Source organism: Balaenoptera acutorostrata, chromosome 5 (genome assembly GCF_949987535.1).
Source record: "Balaenoptera acutorostrata chromosome 5, mBalAcu1.1, whole genome shotgun sequence".
Lineage (NCBI taxonomy): Eukaryota > Metazoa > Chordata > Mammalia > Artiodactyla > Balaenopteridae > Balaenoptera > Balaenoptera acutorostrata.
In genome coordinates, this window is record NC_080068.1 from 28,028,861 (window position 1) to 28,051,029 (window position 22,169).

At 43.2% G+C, this 22,169-nt stretch overlaps 1 protein-coding gene across 4 annotated transcripts; it reads left to right on the forward strand.

Moving 5' to 3' along the window:
- Positions 1 to 421: 421 nt before the first annotated feature.
- MMAA (metabolism of cobalamin associated A) lies at positions 422 to 21,392 on the forward strand. Of its 4 annotated transcripts, none has more exons than XM_057547193.1 (7): positions 422 to 446; positions 8,490 to 8,990; positions 11,583 to 11,705; positions 14,530 to 14,700; positions 17,568 to 17,653; positions 19,880 to 20,029; positions 21,058 to 21,392. In XM_057547193.1, exons 2-7 carry the CDS (start codon positions 8,549 to 8,551, stop codon positions 21,343 to 21,345), a joined length of 1,260 nt encoding a protein of 419 aa, XP_057403176.1. In that variant the 5' UTR covers positions 422 to 446; positions 8,490 to 8,548; the 3' UTR covers positions 21,346 to 21,392. The 4 variants fall into 4 exon arrangements, with proteins under 4 accessions (XP_057403176.1, XP_057403177.1, XP_007189433.1 ...); XM_007189371.3 differs by lacking the exon at positions 422 to 446 and adding an exon at positions 462 to 651; XM_057547194.1 differs by lacking the exon at positions 8,490 to 8,990 and having other exon boundaries at positions 426 to 446; positions 21,058 to 21,386.
- Positions 21,393 to 22,169: the final 777 nt, after the last annotated feature.

A 22,169-nucleotide genomic window follows, 5' to 3' on the forward strand; every position in this document is an offset into this window, starting at 1 on the left:
GGACCGCCGCAGGATGCGGGGGCCGGGCTGGACTCGGGCTTCATCTCCCGGGCTTCGCGAAGCGCCAAGCCCGGGAGAGGATGGACATTACCCTCGACCTTCGGAGGCGATCTGGAGCTAGAGGAGAGCAAAAGCTACCCGTGAACACCGTCAAGCGCCCTCCCCCGCTGCACTTCCTTGACGGCTGCCCGGCGCCCCGCGGACCTCCTTACGCTTCGTGGGCCCGCAGGCCTTCAAGGCTCACTGGCCTTCCGCCCCATAACTCGTGGCCAAGTCCGCCGGGACCCAGGCCACACCCCACGCCGCCGCCCGGCCCCCGGCCGCTCCTCTTGCCCCACGCGCCGGCAGTGGGCACTGCGCCTGCGCGCCCGAGCGCGGGGCGGGGCGAACCGGCCCGGCGGAAGGGGCGGGGTGGGGCGGGGCTGTACTTCCGTGGTCGCGGGTGGGTGAGTAGGGGCAGGGGGTTGCGCGCCGCGTCCGGAGTCCGGCGGGGTTCCCGCCTCGGGCCGCCGGGGAGCCCACGTCGGCGTCGGGGGCGCCCCCTGGAGGATTTGGGGAGGGGGAAGGAAGAAGAGACTATTATTGAGTTGGATGATGTCGGGGGTGCGGGAAGTGTGTGGACAAGCAGGCGTCGGCAAAATGGGTTCAGAGGTTGGTTTTCTCCTTAGAAAGGAAATTCTCTTTAAACAGCGTTTTAAAATTTTCATCATTTTGGACAGGCTTGTGAGTTTACCGTTGTGCCACAGTAAGGCAGTTTTGGTAAGGTGGCTGGTCCCTTGCCGCTGCCAAACCTGGTGAATTGTTAACCAGAGGATGGGTCGGAAAAAGGCACAATAGTCCAGGTTAGCTACTACCAAAGAGGGAAATTAAAACTCATCTTTTATGGAATAAAATCTAGGATATAAAAATAGGGTTCAAACTGAAAGTCACAAACAGCATCTAGGTTCTGTCAAATACTGTGCCGGGCGCGGACTAGGTCTCTTCCAGCAGACATACTGTATTCAGATAATTTGTTTTTATCATTAGAAAATGAAAGACAATCTAAGCCAAAATGGCCTGAAAAAATTTAATTATCTTGAGAGTTGTGCCTTAATACATATACTTTGGGAAACAAACACTACTGTAGCTTTTCCAACCAAGTTGGTAGAAAACCAAAAGTTTCCCGAAAGGCTGTGCAGATTGCTAATCATTTTGGGGTCTACAATGTCCAGAATGTTCTTTTATGTAGTAAAAACTTCATATTGTTTTGTGTGCAAGGTAATAAGAACCAGCCAGTTCATTTCTTTTAAGGGCTGTATTCTATTAGGAGAGACAAAAGAAACGTGAAAAGTTATATAATGGTAAGAAATGTAAGTTACAGTTGGAGATATTTGAAGATATCGAAAATCCTTTATTTGGCATGGAAAGTGCTGGTGAATGCTTGAAACGAGTACCCCTTAGCTGATTGTTGCCATGTGGGAATGTGGGTCCCTCATACACAGATATGATTTTCTCCGACACAGGCCAAAAATCTATCTCTTCGTGCTTTTTCTTGATTTTTAATATTATTGGCAACCCATGCAGTTATGCACTCACACACCCTCTGGGGGCCAGCAACAGGCAGTTTGTGACATCTGCAGATTATCACCTGAGTACTCAGAAATAATTGGAGTCAAATGAGGAAGAAATTCCTGGAAACTGTGATGGGAAGGGATTTAAGAAAACTGGGGTTTAAGCTAGGTTGAAACGGAGAGGTGTCGTGGAGGTGAAGGATGTCACGAGTGAGTAAAATCTCAGTGGGGAACGTGAACAGCAGGTTTGGAAGATAATGCGTAAACTCTCCTTAGGAGAGGTCTGAGAAGGCAAGTGCAGTAAATGGAGGAAAGCTGGTTTGGGAGACCCTTCAGTACCACACTGGACTTTATCCTCCGGCACTGGTTCTCAGATTTGAGCTTACATCAGCATCACCTGGCAGGCTTGTGAGACGGTGGCAGGCTTGGCCTCCACCTTCAGAGTTCCTGATTCCGAAGGTCTGGGGTGGGGCTTGAGAATTTCCCCTTCTTACCAGTTCTCAGTTGATGGAGAGGCTACTGATCTTGGGAGCACACTTTAAGAACTACTGTCCTAGGGTGTGGGAAACTACTGGAGGAATTTGAGGTGGATTAGTAAGGAGATCACATTCATGGTTCAGTATGAGTCTTGCTGTGACGTCCAAGATGGAGGTCTGGGGAAGAGAGAAAGAAGGTTCCTTAGAGTTGATTAACACCTGTCGATACCAGGCCCTCTCATGCACGCAATTTCATTTCATACTCACTTTGGCCCTGATGTGTAAGTCTTAATATTTTCATATGGAGAATAGTAGAGACTGCCCAGGTCCCATAGCTAGTCTCAGAGCCCCTTAAGACTAGTTCAGATTTGAACTAGGGTAGTAGCAGTGGAAATGAATCAGAACATTGACTGGTGATGGAATTTAGAAAAATCAAGACTTCCCCAGAAGATTGAAACCTAAAAGTAGAAATTGGGAAATAGGAGTCTTAACAGAGAGTGATAAAAGGTAAAGTGGACAGAGAACTTTAGAATATTCCCTGCATGAATTCAATATGTGTTCTGTATTACTCTGCTATAACAGCGACCTATTTAAAAGTTGCTTGTTTAAAAAGTCATTCTGTTCTACCAAAATTTCCTGAAATTATTTGAAAAGGAGAAAGTAAAGCCTCCTGTGGGGGGTGATGGGAGATGGTAACCAGATTAATGGCATCTGACAGCTTATCTTCACATCAAAAGTGATTAACATTGAGGAATAGAAACACATGGTGTAACACTGCTTCGCCTGTATGAACTGTGCTGTGCAGCAGACACTGACCTAATGTATTGATTTTGGAAATCCGGGATGCTTTTTCTTGCCAGAGTAGTTATTGAAATGGAGAATATTCATTGGATCAATTTCAAGACAAATATTCCAAGTCAGACTGGCTGCTGCTGAGCAAATTTTTAATGAAGGAAAACATCCATATACTGAAATCGGACTTTAAGAAGGAAGTCCTAAAAATATATTTATACTGTGAAATCTAGAAAAATGTAAGTTTTCGAACACTGATCAAGTGAGTAATCAGCATAATGGAGTTATTGACCCATACAAAACTATAGCATACATTCATTCACTTATTCTGTGAGCCATGAACTTATGCTGTGGATCCAACGATAACTCGGTCTAGGCGAGACTGACATCTTAAACCATGGTCACAAAACGATGTGATTAGCACTGTTATAGAGGGATGTGACCAGTGCATGATGACAGGAGATAGAAATGATGACTGAAGGGGTATAGAAAGGAGGCCAGGGAACTGTCTGTAGAGGAGGAGACCCTTGAGTTGGTCTTGACAGCTGAGGAGGAGTTTGTGAGATGATTAAGGCATTCCAATCAGAAGGAACATCATGGACAATGCCCAAGATGTATGAAAGAGTGTGGGTTTTTCTGGAACCTTTGTGCAGATCAGAATAGTTACATCAATATGGTAAAAGTGGAGGAGGGGGATGAGTTAAGTTGGAGAAGTGGATAAGAGCACTCATAAAGAGTATGAAAGATTTATGTGATGACTGTCTTGGCTGGATTGTAAACTTCATGATGTTGGGAGCCATGTTGGACCTGTACACGAGTGTATTCCAAGGCCTTAGCAGAGTGCCTAGCATATGGTAGATTCTCAATAAATAGTTGCTGAATGAATGAACAGGTAAATCACAGAAAAAAAAATTTTTTAACAGATAAGATAGAGGGAACTTTTAAAGTGTTTTAAGCAGTGGAGTAATATCGTCAGATTTACATTTTATGAGGATAAGTGGTAGTATGGAAGATGGTTAATAATGACCATAGAAATGGCTATAGTAGTTTGTGCCTATTGGTAGATTGCAATCTGCATTTTAAGAAAAAATAGAAAAGAGTATTAGAGGATATCACATGTAATAGGGTTAAATAATGTTTTATGAAACTTTTAGTTATATATATGCCTGTGTGTTGACTGATGTAAGTGTATTTCTTCCTATGGACTTTGATCAGAGTTTGAAAGTCGTTATAGTAATGCGGGCATGATGGTGGAGAGAATGGAATGGATATAAAAGATATTTTGGAGGAAAACAAATGTGGAAAACTAGCACCCTAAAATGCTGCTGTCCATATGAACCCTCTTGCAGGGAAGGGGATGCACTTACCCAACCTATTTCAGTACTTTTGCTTACTTGATGTTTTTCATTATATATTAATAAGTTGACATTCTGGTTTCTTAGGAATGGCGGTACTTTGAGGTATCTTACTGTGTGTTGTAAAGGCTGCAAAATTTCTCTTATTTTGGTAGTGCTCAGTGTAAAATTGTAGGATGAAACCATACTCTTAAGAGTTGTGAAAATTCATTGAAACAGTTTGATTTGATTATTGGCCAAGTTATTAGATTTCTTTCCATAAGAAAGCAGGAAAAGCTGCTTAGTTACACGAGCAGGTGGGAAGTCCTTCTCCCTACCTGCATGACTTTGCCACTCTAGTAGACTTAGTCTGTTCTGCCTGTGACATGTAAATAAGGGCAGAAAGGTGTTCATACAAGGCAGAGTTATATTGGCTTTTAAAAAATTTACGAACTCCTTTAAAATCTGGTTGATGTGGTTAAAGTGAGTTTAAGTATGTTGTGCACTTTGTTGTCAGTTGTGAATTCTGTGGAGCAAGAAAACATTTAAAAGTTTTAGAAATTTGGTCTGTTGTGTCACCTAATACATTATTGGGATCTCCTGCTGATAAGGTTTGCACAGAAAATGTAAACTAATTTTTCATCTTGGTCTAAGGGGGGAAAAAAGAGAGAGAAAGAAAAAGAAACAAAATGAAGATAAAAAGCCTGCCATAATCATTCCATACTCAAATGTGAAGGGTTATTTGGTGTTCCCTTAATGTGGCATGACACCACTCCTCTTTTTATACGAGAATCTAGAGTTGATACCAAGATCTGGAATTAATAAAAGGGCATATTTTAAATCTAATCCATTCTTTGCTCCACTTTGGGAGGGGCAGAGTTACTAATATCTTTTTCCCTCTTAGCCAAAGGAGCTCTCCTTTATTCTAAAACAATTTATTAAGACAAAATGCCACAGAGAGTCAAAAGACCTGGATATGAGTCCCGGCCCTGCCACTGGTTATGACTGTAGTCACCTAACTCACTCTTGGTTTCCCCTTATTAAGTGAGAATAGTAATAACTATCCAACTGTCCTCATGGAATTGTCTGGGAGAATAAAGTGAAATAAAGTATTTCAAAATGGTTCATAAACTCTTGAGTGACGAGCAAGTGGGAAATGAAATAAATTCAGATTAGCGTTTTTTGGAACAATTGCAATGTGCCAGGCCCCATGGCAAGCTTTGGGGATCCCATTGTGGACAAGAGGGTCTTGAATCTGGCTTCTTTTCTCCGTCCCTTAATGCCTTGCCTTGGTCCAGGTCCCCGTCATCTCTTTTGGGTTTTTGCTAGGCTGGGCTGTATGTTACCAGGATCTGGTCACTCTTGACTTCTTGCCACTGCTCCTAGTGTTATCTCCTAAGAACCAAAGTTGATTAGGTCACTGCCCTCCCTGAAGATCTCTGTTGTTTCTCCTCCACCGAGACAAAATCTACTTCCTTGGCCTCAATTTACATCCTGATCAGGCTTCATTTTTTATCACTAGTTCCATATATATATATGCCAGGTTTCTGCTTCACTGAATTACTCAGTCTTCTGTGATATGGCAGGGAAGAGACCAAGTCCCAGCTCGCCTCTGTACAAGTATGTCCTCAGCCTACAAGGCCTGCCTCATCCTTCTTCAGCTTTGCTTAACCTTTCAGACCCAGCCCTGACATAGAGTCCTCCATGACTTGAACCCTCTCCTCCCACAGGAGAGTTAGTTTCCGTAACCTTGTCTGTTCCCACAGCACATTGTTCTTTCTTTGGACACGGTGTTTATTATTCTGTGAGCTGTTGAAGTGCTGGGATTACGTCATTTAGGGTAAGATAAGGAGGCTGTCCACCTAAGGAGGTGTAGTGGATTGAATGGTGGCCTCCAAAAAGATATGTCCACGTCCTAATCCCTGGAACTTGAGAATGTGACTTTATTTGGAAAAAGGGTCTTTGCAGATGTAATTAAGTTAAAGATCTTGAGGTGAGATCATCTTGCATTATCTGAATGGTCCCAATTCAACAACAGATGTCTGCACAGAGGAGAGACACAAAGAGTAGCCGTGTGAAGATGGAGGCAGAGGTTGGAGTGTTGCAGCCGTGAGCTGAGGAGCCCCTGCAGGGAAGAGTCCCCTTCTAGAACCTTTGGAGGGCGTGACATCCTGCTAACACATTGATTTCTGACTTCCAGCCTCCAGAACCATGAGAGGATAAATTTCTGTTGTTTTAATCCACCAAGTTTGTGGTAATTTGTTGCAGCAGCCTTAGAATACTAATACAGAAGTCTATAGTACAGTAACTGGAACATAATAAAATATCACTGTCACCACCCTCAAAGACATTATTATCGCTCTTATTTTTGTAACCAACCTAGCCTGGTACCTGGAAGGTAGTACCTGCTCAGAAAATAGCCTTGCCTGTGCGCTTTCTAGTCTGGTGGCAGTGGTGGTGGTATGGATGAGAAAGAAGTGTGTTTAGAGGTGGTATCAAAAGAGAGCTTCCAGAATAGAGCACCTCTTAATTTTTTTTTTTTTTGTTTTAAATGTCTTTTTGTGTGTTTATGTGAAGGGTGGTAGTGGATGTTTTTAAATTGTTTTTTAGAAACATTTTTACACATTTTAAAATAAATTGTCCTTTTAGAAGACTAATAGTAAAATGAGCAGTTATATTTCTAACAATAAAAAAATCTTAAAATATTTCTTCTTTTTCCTAATAAAACATTATTTAGCTAAAATTAATTTTGTGCTGGCCTTGGAACACAATTTAGAGAGGGACTTGGGAGCCACAAGGTAATTTATTTCATGTGCTACAAGGTACTTGAAAACCAAAAATTTCAAATAATCATAAATGCAGACTTGGTAGGTGTTATGTATCGTTTGTCTGTAAATTTTAGTTTGCCACTGGAAGCTAGGTCTATGACCTAATTTTTTTTTTAATTTTATTTATTTATTTATTTATGGCTGTGTTGGGTCTTCGTTTCTGTGCGAGGGCTTTCTCTAGTTGCGGCAAGTGGGGGCCACTCTTCATCGTGGTGCGCGGGCCTCTCACTATCGCGGCCTCTCTTGTTGCGGAGCACAGGCTCCAGACGCGCAGGCTCAGTAGTTGTGGCTCACAGGCCTAGTTGCTCCGCGGCATGTGGGATCTTCCCAGACCAGGGCTCGAACCCGTGTCCCCTGAATTGGCAGGCAGACTCTCAACCACTGCGCCACCAGGGAAGCCCTATGCCCTAATTTTTACTAAAGTTTTATAAATTGGTGTCAGTAATAAAAGCTAATGTTTATTGAGCTCTTACTATGTGCTAGGCACTGTTCCCAGCCTTTTATATGAATTAACTCATTTTGTTCTAGCTTTCCTAGTCTCTTCTCTGTTCTCTTAACTCAAGAGGAAGCTGAGGCAGAGTGGTTAAGTAACTTGCCCAAGGACATCATAGCTTAAGTGGCAGAGACGCAGAGTGGCCCTGGCTCATAACCTCCACACTCTCCTGACTCTCAGTGGACCCTGTCAGCCTTCATTGTCTAATACAGTCTGAAGCGGAGAATATCAGTACATCTAAGTGAAGGGTCCTCATCCAATTGCATAGTGGCTCAAACTTTAGTGTGCTTACCCACGGAGATTCTGATTCCTGGGGCTGGGGATAAGTGTTTTTAATAAGCACCAAGGTGGTTCTGACCGTACCTTGAGATGCCCTGGATCAGGTTGCAGACCGTCCTCACAGTTCATTCCACACGAAGGCTTGTGGTGGTGGTTTGTGTGCTTATGTTAGGCCATTTGTTGTGTATATCTGTGTGCCAGGTGAGTCTGTTGAATACATACATGGATCTAAACTTTTGCCTGAGTGCCTGCCTTACTAATCACCTTTCTTTTATGGAGATGAATAAAAGGCCAGCATCAGAGGGATTTTTTTTTTAACCTTTTGAATGAGCTTCCAAATAGGGTATATTCAACCTGAGGAAATTGTTATGATGGATGTAAGGTTTGTAGACGGAAGAAAATAATCATGACATAGAATTTCTACTCTATTGGGTTTTTGTTTTTTGTTTTTTTTTGGTATGTTTGTTTTTTGTTTAAAAAAGAAAATTTTGATGTGCAGTGGACTTCACAGCAGAGCAGTAGTTTCATGATTTGGGTTACTCTGAATATTAACTGTGGACAAGGAGGGAGTCTTTGCTCTTAAGTTTGGGAAGAAACTTTCATGCCTCTGTACAACCAAAACCCCTGATTATGTATGTGTGTTTTAGAATCTAGGGAGAACACTAAGCTTGCAGTTGTACTACTTCAGTATCTTAGTTGCATGTTGAACTGGCAAAATATGTTTTTCTTTCTCTTAGGGAGTCACGAATCGCACTGAACCAAAAAACGTCCAGCATTTTCTTCAGTTACAGGCAAAATGAATATTCCCATGCTGCTCCAACATCCTCACCGGGACTTCCTTAAAGTCCTTTTAAGAACACTTTTCCGACGTTACCACTTCATCGTACCCTCAAGTACTCACCTCAGGTTAGGAATCCCATGTGCTCAGCCATTCAGTGCTCTCGGACTCCATCATGCAAAGTGGATGCTGCCGTCAAATGGTTTAACAAGAACATTATGTCTACACACAACCTTAAAGGAACAAACAGAAGGACTTTCTGATAAAGAACAAAAGCTTGTGGCTGAGCTTTATACTGGTTTAATCCAAGGGCAAAGGGCCTGCTTGGCAGAGGCCATAACTCTTATAGAATCAACTCACAACAGGAAGAAAGAGTTAGCCCAGGTGCTTCTTCAGAAAGTGTTGGTCCACCACAGAGAACAAGAAAAATTAAAAGGAAAACCACTAGCATTTCGAGTGGGTCAGTCTTTGTTCTTTTGGGTTTTTTTGTTTTGTTTTTTTGTCTGTCCAGTAAATATTTTTCTAAATTCTCTCTTCTTTTAAAATAAGTCTAAATAGCTTATGATCTAATGGGGATTTTTTTGTACTTGCAGAATTTTGGAATGAATTTTGAACGCCTTTTCTTTGTAAATATTAGTCTTGTTATGTGGTGGGAAATGCAATGGCCATTTGAACGAAGGCTCTGTATTTTAAGAGAATAAGGTGAGATTTCTCTTTTGGCAGGGATCTCGCTGTGGCTCTCAGAACAGAAACATGCGCAGGAAGAACTGTTCACCAGTTTACTCCTTTCTCTCAGTAGAACTTCTGCTTAATAGTCTAAAGTGACTTCCCTGCTGTTGTGGTTATTTCAACCATAATTATCCTTATCACATTTCAGAATTCTACTTCTTAGGTGTTTCATTAGTTTTTTCTCTAAGCAAGTCTCACTTCTTTTAGATACTTTTTTTTTTTAATCAATTTATTTATTTATTTAGTTTTGGCTGCATTGGGTCTTCGTTGCTGCGTGCGGGCTTTCTCTAGTTGCGGCGAGCGGGGGCTACTTTTCGTTACGGTGCGCAGGCTTCTCATCGCGGTGGCTTCTCTTGTTGTGGAGCAAGGGCTCTAGGCACGTGGGCTTCAGTCGTTGTGGCACACAGGCTCAGTAGTTGTGGTGCATGGGCTTAGTTGCTCTGCAGCATGTGGGATCTTCCCGGACCAGGGCTCGAACCCGTGTCCCTTGCATTGGCAGGTGGATTCTTAACCACTGCGCCACCAGGGAGGTCCCTCAGATACTTGTTTATTAGAGTTTCTGGAAATGGCTTGGCTCTAAGCACAGCCAGCTCAATACCAAAATGCATTTTAAAGGAGACACCATGTTCATTTGCTGTCTAAAAATATTAGGTGTTCACTTCTTGAACAATTGACCTGTTTCTGTAATTGCAAATAAGCTTATTATATTTTCGAAGCTGTGCATTATAGAACAACCTAGATGTGTTTGACCAGAAGGAATTAAGCAAGTTTTGGGTGGAACGAACGCTTTTCGTGATGGCAAACTAGGTGATTCCAACCAACCCTCCCACTATAAACAACTTAAAATGGTAGACAAAGTGCAGAAATTGTGTGAGGAATGAGTAAATAGACTTAAAAGTGGATTAGCATTACTTACGTCTCAGTTTATTTGCAATATGGGGCCTAAAACCTCCTAGATTTTAGGGTAATGGGACCTAATGCTTTAAAGATAATTGCAAAAAGAGCTCACCAACTGCTGTGTGTACGAGTCCGCATTTTCCCCACCCCTTATTCTTCTGCCCTCACTGCGGGGACTCTCTTTTTGAGAGTACTGCGCTGGGTGTTGATACTCTTTATGTATTGTGGACAAAATAGCAAATTCCCAAAGAGAAATTCCAGTTATGACAAAGTGTTTACTTATTAGGCTGTAGAGAATCTTTGAAGAGAAAATGTCCAGAAATACCTAGAGTTAACCAGCAACTCATACATAACTAGCAACTCATAAATTTGCAGCACTATTTCTGGTTCTTCCATCTGGACCTGATGAGGCCAGATAAACCTGAGTCTTTGTTGCAGTTGTTTTATCACCATGGTAAATAAAAGCAACAACTGTTTATTCAGCACCCATTAAGACAGAGACCTGCCCCCTGAAAATTGTGGTACAGAGCCAAGCATACCATACGCCATACATACTTTTGAACGTAGTTACAATTAAGTGCTTATGTTTTATAGATTTTACTGAACATATAGTTATATATCTCTTGACGCCATGTGCTATTCTAAACATATTGCAAAATTAACTCATCTACTCCTCACAATAACCTGAAGAAATAGGTGCTCTTATATCCATTTTATGGCAGAATATACTCAGGTACAGAATGATTAAGTGACTTGCCCAAGATTACACAGCTCATAAGAGGTAGAGCTAGAAACAGAACTGGCCGACTGGCTCCAGAGTTTGTGTTCTTGCCTGCCATGCTCCGCTAACTCTCCAAGTAGGGGAATTTTCTGCCTTTCTTAAGATAAAAAAAAGTTAATTTTTCAGGATTCAGTTTATATTATTTTCTTTGAGTTATGAGTGAGATGAAAAAATTGTATTTCATAAGTAGAAAATTATTTTCTCAATCACTGGGAATTTCTGGAGTAATGAGTTGTTTTTCCAATGGGAACATAGCATGGACAGAATCGGGGTGGGTGGAATAATTACTGATCATGATGAGAGGTGGGAAGTTGTTGGAGAAAGTCAGCACATTAACAACATAGGCAATGAAGTCTGCCCCAAAAGCTCTACGTTATACTAAAAAGGCAAATCACATTTTGTAATTTTTAAAAGTGAATCTGGTGAACATATGGAACTCCGACTTCTCTCCCTCCTGTATCCCTATTACTCAGGGACGAGATAAATAGGTAGATTTTCGTTTACCGCTTTAGGAAATGTTAAACTACATTAATGATGGTTTTAATAAATTAGGAGAAGTAGAAGGTAGTCTAGTATTTTAATAGAACTCATCATGGTGCTGATTTCATTTATTTCATTAAATTGCAAAGTCTGTCTCCACCATAGGATTGTCTGGGCCTCCTGGTGCTGGGAAATCAACCTTTATAGAATATTTTGGAAAAATGCTTACTGAGAGAGGGCACAAATTATCTGTGCTGGCTGTGGACCCTTCTTCTTGTACTAGTGGTGGTGAGTATTGCTGCTGCTTCGTAAATTGCAGAGCAGGGGCTCGTGGAGTGGACCCGGCTCTCCGTTACAGTTTAGGGGGAATCTGCACAGACGGGTGTCTTCTAACCTCTCGCTGAGTTTGGTCTCAGTGAAGGAAGGGAGGTGGTGGGTGTGAGGTGGAGGCTGAGGGAGGTGTTTGGGGCATCGGGTTCTCCAGGGGAGGTTAGCTTACAGGTAACCTAGGAGTAGCCTGCGTACGTAGAGAACTAGGAGAACAGGCGCCAGAAGTTGCAGATGATCAAAAGCCAATTTCACCCCTTTGTCTATCACACCTGAGGCTCAGCCCCTTTTCCTTTTACTGTTTTTTCCGGCTCCATCAGCCCCTATGCAGTTCAGAAAATGGCTTCTTACTCATTAATTTCCTCATATTGTTGTAACGTCTCTTCTCTTAAGCTTAAAAAAAATCTTCCTGCTCTGTTTAACTTGTCACCTGTTTATATTACGTGTTCAGTTAAACAGAAAGCTCTTAGAGGGACCATGTGATATGCTCTGTTCCTGGCAGCACACAGTGCTCAGAAATTACTTACTGCCCTGAGGTCGTGCAGTCACTCAAAGTTTAATTTGCAGCTCATCAGAGATAAAATGAATAAGCTAAGTTCCCCAAAGGATCATTTAAGGGAAACATAAATCATACTATATAAATACTCAGGAAAGCTTTTTCTTCCCTTACCCCTCTTTATGATTGAAGCATCTCACATGACAGTTATTCATTTAACAAGTATTTCAGCACCTATCGTAGGCGAGGCCCTGTACAAAAAAGGTACTGTGTTGTTTAATGTTGAATAAGATACAGTTCTCTTGGCCTTATGGAGCTTTATATCTCATGAGGGAAACAGACAGGTGCACGCAGGCCATTACAGTGTAATGTGTGTTGCGAAGGGGGAAATACAGAGTGCTTTGTGGAAGGGTTTGGTTTATATCCTGTGGTTTTAATGCTAAAAAATAAATACGATATATTTCAGGGACTTTAGGTCAATAGAGAGGTGGACAACAATTCCTATTACCATCCATTGAGAAATTTAGCTGAGAACATTCACAGTTTTTGATTCACTATAATGAAAGGGTTAACCGTAAAGTAAAATTTATACTTGCAAAGTTCAAGATTAAATCCATGTCAGTGTATTAGCTTTTTTTATAGTCTAAGAACTTTGTGAAAGGTAAGCACTTGAACAAAGAATTTATTTATAGTGACCTTCATTTTCACACAGGTGCAAAGACTTTCCCCCCACCGTCATAATACTCTAGAATACTTGCAATAGCAAAAGAAAACAATAGTTTGAGATAAGAGTAGCGGAAATGGTGACATAAGATAACCTGATTAAAGTTACATAGCTATGTGGTTCCTAACCTTTCTCAAACCAAAAATGAAGGTCCTTTTCTCAAACCAAAAATGAAGGTCCTTTTCTCAGATAAAAATACAAAGACTTTGAAAGAAAAAACTATGCAAGGATAAACAGGACACTGTAAGTATTCAATTTTACCTTTTCATTGTAACAGTAGATACATGTGAAAATAGCATTCCATTGAAGTTTGAGAAGCCTGTAGTCAATCCTTGCTGTGCTTTGGGCTCACAGGCCCCCTGCGGTGGGAGTTTGGAGACCTCCCTAAGGTTCTGCAGTCACCAGTTTTAGATTCACTGGCAAAGGCAATTATATGGGAGAGTAATTTCATAAGTGTTTAGTTCGGTGTGTTAGGATCTATAGGACAATAATTTAAAGTGTAGCTTTGGCAGATTGTTGACTTACACAGAGGTGATTTCACCCAGAAAATTACTTTAGAACAAAGTTTTATGTACAGTAAATAAGGTAGTTGAGTTCTGTGGTAGGTGTATGCTGGGGCATTAGAACCTATGAGAAGTCAAAACTGGAACCATCAGGGAAAAGATCGTATCTTTAAGGGACTCCTCAATGTTTAGCAGCAGCTTTGGAAAGGTTAGCTCTTGAGCAGAAATTAAAATTCAGGTTAGAACAGCACTACACCTTCAAATGTTACTACGTGGCTAAAGGAAAGAAGGTAAAGGTAATTTCACTAATTCCAGGGCTTTTAGTCTTCTAGAATTTGCAGGTACTGATGTTCGCCAAAATACTGCAGTACACACGGAAACAGCAACGGTTCTATTCCACAGGCATTGCATTAATTGCCTACTGTGAACAAGCATTCAGTGCACAAAATATGTAAGACGTGGTCCCATAGACAAGCAACTCAGTTAAAGCAGAGTTTCTCAACCTTGGCACTAATGACATTCTTTGTTGTGGGCAGCTGTCCTGCACATGGAAGGATGCTTAACAGTATCCTTGATCTCTACATATGAGATGCCAGGAACACCCTTCCCTCCAGTTGTGACAAGTACAAATATCTCTACACATTGCTAAGTATCCTCTGGGGGAAAAAATCACTCCCAGCTGAGAACGATAAACACAGCAACGTTAAGAGGACAGTAAAGAAACCACCCCAACTGGAATGGCAGGTTGATTTGGGGATTAGTGAAGCTGAAATCGGACAGGTAAGGTAGGCTAGCATTCTGAGGGCCTCCAATGCAAGACTGAAGAATCTAGATTTGAACCTCTAGCCAGTGGGAGCCATTATAGGTTTTGAGGGGCTTAAAACATTAAATAGATTAATTTGGCATCATTACATACATGGTGTTGGAAAAAAGCTTAATAATATGAAATACAATTTGCGGTTTGGGGAGAAATGTCCTAAAGCACTTCCCCTAGGAATTGGCTGATTGATAATTGGCCCTTATAGGTGTTCCATGATTATAAAATGTAACTGTGTGTTTTAGGATCACTCTTAGGTGATAAAACCCGAATGACTGAGTTATCAAGAGATATGAATGCGTACATCAGGCCATCTCCTACTAGAGGTACTTTGGGAGGTGTGACAAGGACCACAAACGAAGCTATTCTGTTGTGCGAAGGAGCCGGATATGACATAATTCTTATTGAAACCGTGGGTGAGTGTGATTTTCTATTCTATAACAATAAAATGCTATTAAAATGAATGCTGTATAAAGATGAATGACGGCTAATTTCATTTTGTTCATTCAGCAGATGCTTACTAAAGAGGTAATTAAATATAAGCTATCTCAGACTCTGTAGGAGATATGAGTATATAGGCTATAATCCTTACCCTTAAAGAAAAGAAAGGTGAGCCCTTTGTCTGGATAACTGTTATACAAGGTGGTATGTTCTCAGTGCTGGAGGAGAGCTGTCAGCATTAGGATGACCTATGGAAACACTACTTTAACGTAACACCCATTTTATTTAAGCAGAGTCATATGTCTGCAGTATTCACTAAGAAGATTAGTGTAGTTGGGCACCTCATGTTTTATTTCACCTTTATATCCCTAGCACGTGGTTACACACAATGAAAATACTGAAAAGGAAACCCCAAGAACGTCACATTCCTGTGGAGAGACAATTTGTTATATTACTGTGTGATCAATGTTTGTGACACAACCTGACTCAGATTTGGGGGATCAGGGAAGACTTCAGGGAGGAGGTGACCGTTGAACTCAGTTTTTTTGTTTTTTTTTTTAATTTTATTTTTGCTGCGTTGGGTCTTCGTTGCTGCACACGGGCTTTCTCTAATTGCGGCGAGCGGGGGCTACTCTTCGTTGCGGTGCGCAGGCTTCTCATCGCGGTGGCTTCTCTTGTTGAGGAGCATGGTCTCTAGGTGCGCAGGCTTCAGTAGTTGTGGCACACGGGCTTAGTTGCTCCGCAGCATGTGGGATGTTCCCGGACCAGGGCTCGAACCTGTGTCCCCTGCATTGGCAGTAGGATTCTTAACCACTGTGCCACCAGGGAAGCCCCTGAACTCAGTTTTGAAGGGAGGGTTGGAGTTAAGTAAAGTATGGGCTAAAGGGCCTTGACCGAAACACACAGGAGTGAGCGAACGTGGCCCAGTCAGGGCACTGCATTTTGCGCAGGATCCTTAGAGCATGGGGCATGAAGGCAGGGAGTGAAGACATGGGCCGGAGTCCAGGAGTCCATCGTCTCAGGGCAGGTGGAGGAAAAGTTGCCTGAGTAGTGGTAGGAGAATCAAGGGGGAAGAGGACCATAAAATCACACATATTAACTGAAAGTTGTGTTTGGCTGCATGTTTCAGAGACTCAAACTATCTCTGACTCAGACAAGGAAGAGGGTGGGTTTTGTTTGTGTATTTGTTTTTTTTGTAAATAAAAGAAGCCTGGAGGCAAGCAGGCCCACAGGGCTGGGTGGTTCTGCAGCGCCCCGGGGAGGGGGGGTGGTTCTCCCTGCTCTCCATTCTTAGCACTTCGTTTCCAGCCTCAAGGTTGCCCATGGATACAAGATGACTGATGAAGCTCTAACTCACCTCCCTGTTCCAGGTAGAAGGAAGGAAGAAGGGGGAATAAGGAAGGGGGAAGGGGTCAGAAGCGATACACCTCCTGGCTGGCTTTGCCCTCTTGAAGGAACTCTCCTGGAAACGCCATCCAGTGACTTTTGCTTTCACACATTAACATCTCTGGCTGACGGGGGGTCTGGTGCATGTGGTCTTTCACCTGGGACACTGATGGCCCTAGCGACCCTGGGGAAAGGAAATAGGGAAGAATGAACATTGCGTGGGCGACCAGAAGTCTCTGCCCCACCAAGCAAGGAGAGAGTTGGAGAGGAGGTGTAGTGGAGTGGGGGATGTGGGAGTCAGATTTATGCAGATTGAGGTTAATGTGACGTAGTCGCGTGAGGACAGTGGGCATATATTGCCTTTTCCCAGACGTTTAGCTATCAAGAGAAAGAGAGAAACGCGGTGATGATGGCAGGAGGTTGTAGCTATCAAGAGAAAGAGAGAAACGTGGTGATGATGGCAGGAGGTTGTAGCTATCAAGAGAAAGAGAGAAACGCGGTGATGATGGCACGAGGTTGGGTGTTTTTGTCTTCTTATTTTCTGGTTGTGTTTGGTTTTCAGATGAGAAAGACTTGAGCCCAACTCATGGGATGTTTGAGGGACGGGAGCCTGTAGACAAGGGGAGGTTGGAGATAAAGCAGAGCCAGAGCCCAGGGGAGGTGGGAAGGAAGGAGAGGCCAGTCTTCAGCCGATGCCTCTGACCCTGGGCCCGGCGAGGAGGCAGCCGGGCGGAGTGTGTGTTGTTTCTGCTTCTCTGTGGGGTGGCGGGGGGAGGCTGAGGGCATCCTTGCCTCTGTTTGGCTGTGAAGCAGGTGCCGCGGTCATCAGTCATCGTCATGTGGGGAGATGATGGGACAGTGAGCGTCTGTAGTAGCCACTGTGGGAAACAGGAAGGAAGCTGCCCGAGGGCGTTCAGGGGCATCGCTTTTCCTGTACCAAGAGGAAGATGTAGCCGATGTTGGAGCCCATGACCCTCTGGTGGCGCCTGTCCACACAGCTGAGGGATTTCTCCAGGACACTTAATGCAGGAGAGACACAGACATAGGACTGACCAATGGGTGGGCTTTGCAGGGTGATAGAAGGATGAGAAGGCAAGGAAGCTGCCAGACTGGTCTAAGGTTAGAATCAGGCGCTCAAGCTGCTCACCCGCGAAAGGGAAGCCGAGAAAGAGCAGCGAGAGTGAGGAGAGAGCGCAGGTCTTCACGTTCTCCATGTGGTCAGAGACTGAGTTGGTGGGAACGAGGGCGGGAGAGAGGTGGGGAGAATCACAGCTTTGCCGTCGGGTGAGGCAGTGGCATTTAACACATTGTTCAGAGTGGTGGTTAAAGTGGGATCAGGTCGAGCGTGTGACGGTGAGTATGAGCAGATGAACTGGAGTGGAAGTGGTGGTCAGGGGAGTCGAGAAGGTCAGACTCCTGTGAATGTTTTGTATACACTCGTGATTTAAAATTTCAGGTGTGGGGCAGTCGGAGTTTGCCGTTGCTGACATGGTTGACATGTTTGTTTTACTACTGCCACCAGCAGGAGGAGATGAATTGCAGGTAATTGTTTTGACTTTTTCACCCCCCAAAACACAAAGTGTACATCTCTGAAAGTACAAATTCCCAATGTTGTGGGTTTTTTGTAAATTAAGTTGATATTAGTGTAGGGAAAGAGACATCATTCACGTTGGCTAAAATACCGGGGTCAAAGGCAAACTCTCTATTTTTTTTCCCCAACTTATAGTAGTAGAACTTATGACCTTGAGCTAATGACACAACTTAGTCTTTCCACCTGTAACATGGGGGATAGCTCCAGCCAAGAGACCACTGTTACATGGGTGTTTGTCCTACAGCTGGTTGAAAAGGTCCTCATGAGATATTCCTTTGCTTTTAACTGGGACCCCACTGTCGTAGTTTATATATTGTAGAAAGGGTTCTTCCTTTCCTCCTGCAGTGCAGTCTGGCATTAACTCCCTCGAGTTAGCACAGCCTTCACAGGGTGAGGGCACCATCCTCCCAAGACTGCTTTCACTCCGGACACAGCAGCAGGCCCGGGGGTTCCCAAGCCACCCATGCCTCTGACTGGCTGCAAACATGGGGGTTCCCACTTACCCCTCAGGTTCAGTAATTCACTAGGATGACTCACCGAACTCAGGAAAGCACTGCAGTACCAGTTAGAGTTTTATTATGAAGGATGCAAATCAGGACCAGCCAAATGAAGAGACACAGAGAGAGAGGTCTGGAAGGGTCCCAAACTCGAAACTTCTGTGTCCTCAGGACACATTTCCCTCTTGGCACGTGCATGTGCATCACCAGCCAAGGAGCTCTCCTGAGCTTCAGTGTCTGCGGTTTCTGTTGGGGTTTTATTATGTAGGCGTGATTGACCGAATCCCTGTCCACATGATTGAACTCAGTCTCCAGCCCCCGCCCTCCCCAGAGGAGGTCAGGCTGCTAGCGCATGGCTCAAAGGCCCAACCCTCTAATCACGTGGTTGGGTCTTCTGGTGTGGTCAGCCCCCATTCTGAGTGATCTTGCGTAAACCCAGGTATGGTCCCAGGCACCCATGGCGAATAACAAAGTCACTCCTATCATTCAGGAAACTCCGAGGATTTAGCAGTTACCTCCCAGGAACCTTGGACAAAGACCAGACAAATTCTGTTTTTTAAAAAAATTTTTATGTATTTATTTATTTATTTATTTTATTTTTGGCTGCGTTGGGTCTTTGTTGCTGGGCATGGGCTTTCTGTAGTTGCAGCAAGCGGGGGCTACTCTTCCTTGCTGTGCGCAGGCTTCTCATTGCGGTGGCTTCTCTTGTTGTGGAGCACGGGCTCTAGAGCGCGCAGGCTTCAGTAGATGCGGCGTGTGGGCTCAGTAGTTGCGGTACTCGGGCTCTAGAGTGCAGGCTCAGTAGTTGTGGTGCATGGGCTTAGTTGTTCCGCGGCATGTGGGAGCTTCCCGGACCAGGGCTTGAACCTGTGTCCCCTGCATTAGCAGGAGGATTCTTAACCACTGCGCCACCAGGGAAGTCCCCAAATTCTATATTATACAGCATCTCCCCTTCAGTTGAAAAATTCTGAAAAACTAGTGACATCAGACTCTGGATGCTGCAGTTTAGAAACATTAACTATTAGAATTTAACCATTGAAAGTTACGTTTTGAAATATTTGAAAAGGAATTTTAATCTTAGATAGCAAAATCTTCATTTTCCAAATAAGGTTTGGCCTTAGGATTTTTCTAGTGTTTTCACGCAACATAATTTAAATCAAGAGATTGAGGTGTTTTTAGCCATCAGGTTATTTTTTCCTCAAATGCAAATCAAAAAAAAATGCTACATACATTTAAGGAAAACTTCAAAGACTCTGTTTCTGGAAATGAACATGTTAGTGACGTGGGTGTTTTCCTTTTTAAGCACCTGAATGATGGATGGTTTTGCATCCTGCAGGGTTAGCTCCCGAGAAGTGGAATCCATCATGAGGCAGTGTGAACTCTCTCCTGCCACTCAATCATATTGTGTCTGGATGATATATTTACTCTAATTCTGAATGTATTTCAGCGTGTTAGTCTCCAAATTTGAAAGAGATATTACACATGACTTCCATAATCCCAAGAGTCAGTGCTTTTGAGTAATTTCTGTCAATAATTGTGATTCCTAGGACCCAGGGCTTGGGAGGGTGCAGAGAAAAAGTTGGAGTGTATGAGTTTCAAAACCTTAGCAGTAACTGGTGTCCCATTTTTGATGGCATGAAATGTTTCAGATAAATCACTTTCTTTTCTTTTTCTCACGAGGGTATTAAAAGAGGTATAATTGAGATGGCAGATCTGGTCGCTATAACCAAATCTGATGGAGACTTGGTCGTGCCAGCTCGAAGGATACAAGCAGAGTATGTGAGCGCGCTGAAATTACTCCGCAGGCGTTCAGGAGTCTGGAGACCAAAGGTCAGCTTGCATTCTGTTCTGCAGTTTTCACCCTGAGTAGACTGTGCCCGTTAGAAGAGAGGATGTGAGTCCCAAGCTAGACATATAATCAGTCTTTGCTTGTAGGTGAGATTATAATTTTAAAAATTATGACAAAGCCACAGAGTGTGTAGTTATGATTTTAAGTATAATCCTTCAACCACTAGATGCCAAAAACTAGATGTGAGGCGATAAATTAGATTGCTTAATGCTTGGCTCGAGCCATTTGGATGTGATGACAAATCCATTCTGCAAGGAACCATCCTGAAGATTATGGCGCAATTAACGACTTGATTATCTAGGTTAGAGTTTGAGTAGGAGAGAACAGGCTTTTGATGTGGTAACTTTCCTTCCCATTATGCTTGTCGGGTGATGTTTTCGATAAGGAAAAAAAAACCCCGTAGTAAGTGATGCAGTAATACCGATGCGGACACTTTATCTGTAGCAGGGCCCTGTGTTATTAAAGAGTAACCTGTAATCGCTACAACGAGAACAACGATGACACGTCTTGCTGTCGGCTCCCGGCACGTTGTCTGTGCTGCGTCTGGAGCTGTCTTGTCCATGCAGATACCCGTGCTCCTAGCACCTGCTGAACCAGGCAATTTGACGGAGGGAACGGGGCTATCCTCTCAGCTCGGTTTCATTTTCTGGCTCTCAGGCCTCAGGGAAACCTACGTAGCGTTGCCCTTCTCATCCGAGTGACCATTTCCCAGTTCATCCCTGTGGTCTCTGAAGACCACTCTAGCAATCCCCAGTCAAAATAAACCTCTGAGCTAAAAAAATATGACCTTGAATCAGTGTCTTATTTCTGCTTCGCACTTAGTAACCTTAGTAAGTTACCTTAGTATATTTCTCAGTACGTTTACTTTGACACGATGATAAAATGTCTCATTTTTGTCGCCTCCCTATTGCCATAGACTGTAAGACTTAATTGGCAAATGCCAGAGTCCCCATGACAATGTTTTCTGTCATTTTAAGTAATATAGTTCTGGTTCTTCCCTTTTCAACAGGTAATTCGTATTTCTGCCAGAAGTGGAGAGGGGATCACTGAAATGTGGGATACAATGAAAGAATTCCAGGATGTGATGCTTGCCAGTGGGGAGCTGACTGCCAAGCGACAGAAGCAGCAGAGAGTTTGGATGTGGAACCTCATTCAGGAAAATGTGGTAGAACATTTCAGGACCCACCCCACAGTCCGGAAACGTATTCCTCTCCTGGAAGAAAGCGTTCTCAGTGGGGCCCTGTCCCCAGGCCTAGCGGCAGACCTGTTGTTGAAAGCTTTTAAAAGCAGAGACTAATGAAGTGCATCCTATCCAATAACTTTATATATCTTTTCATATACATAAAGTTATTGGATAGGATGCACTTCATTTTAATAAAGTATTTTAATATTAAAAGTCACTTGCGTGCTTATATTTTCAGTAGTTCTCTTGTGGTGCCCTCGGCCTCCTTATCTGTGAACTGCGCTTGGAAAGTGGAAGAGCGTTAGATACGGATGGCAGAGGTCAGGCAGTCGGCAGCATTTGTAAGGTAACTGCTGTACGTTACTCAGCTCCATTGCTTTCTGTTATACATGGTGGCCTGTAGGATGGTGTCTTCTCGTCGGTCACGAGCAGAGAAAGCTGAGGAGGACAGAAAAAGATCATGTACCTTAAAACGCTTTCTTTGATTCTCTATTCTCTGAGTTTCCAGAGAAAATGTAAGCAAGAGTGACCACATTTTTGAAGTCTTACTTGAGGCTAGAATAATACACGGTGGGTTTCTAAGAGCTGAAAATCGTGATCGACATTTAGTATGCCAGACTACCTAGGAATTCCTGAAATGGCCGTGTCCACGAGTAACAAAACAGTTGGAATGTGTAGGGATGTGAACACAGTTTTACAGTCTGTCATCTAGACCTGTGGACTCCCCATGGTAGGTAGGAGAGCCCAAAGGGAACTGGGGAAATCAGCCACAAATAATGTGGGTTGTAATCAAAGGTGTTTGCTTCTCTTCCTTCTTGGCCATTTGACTTCATATTAGCATCTTAAAAATCTACTTTATTCTTTTTTTTTTTTTAATATTTATTTATTTATGGCTGTGTTGGGTCTTCATTTCTGTGCGAGGGCTTTCTCTAGTTGCG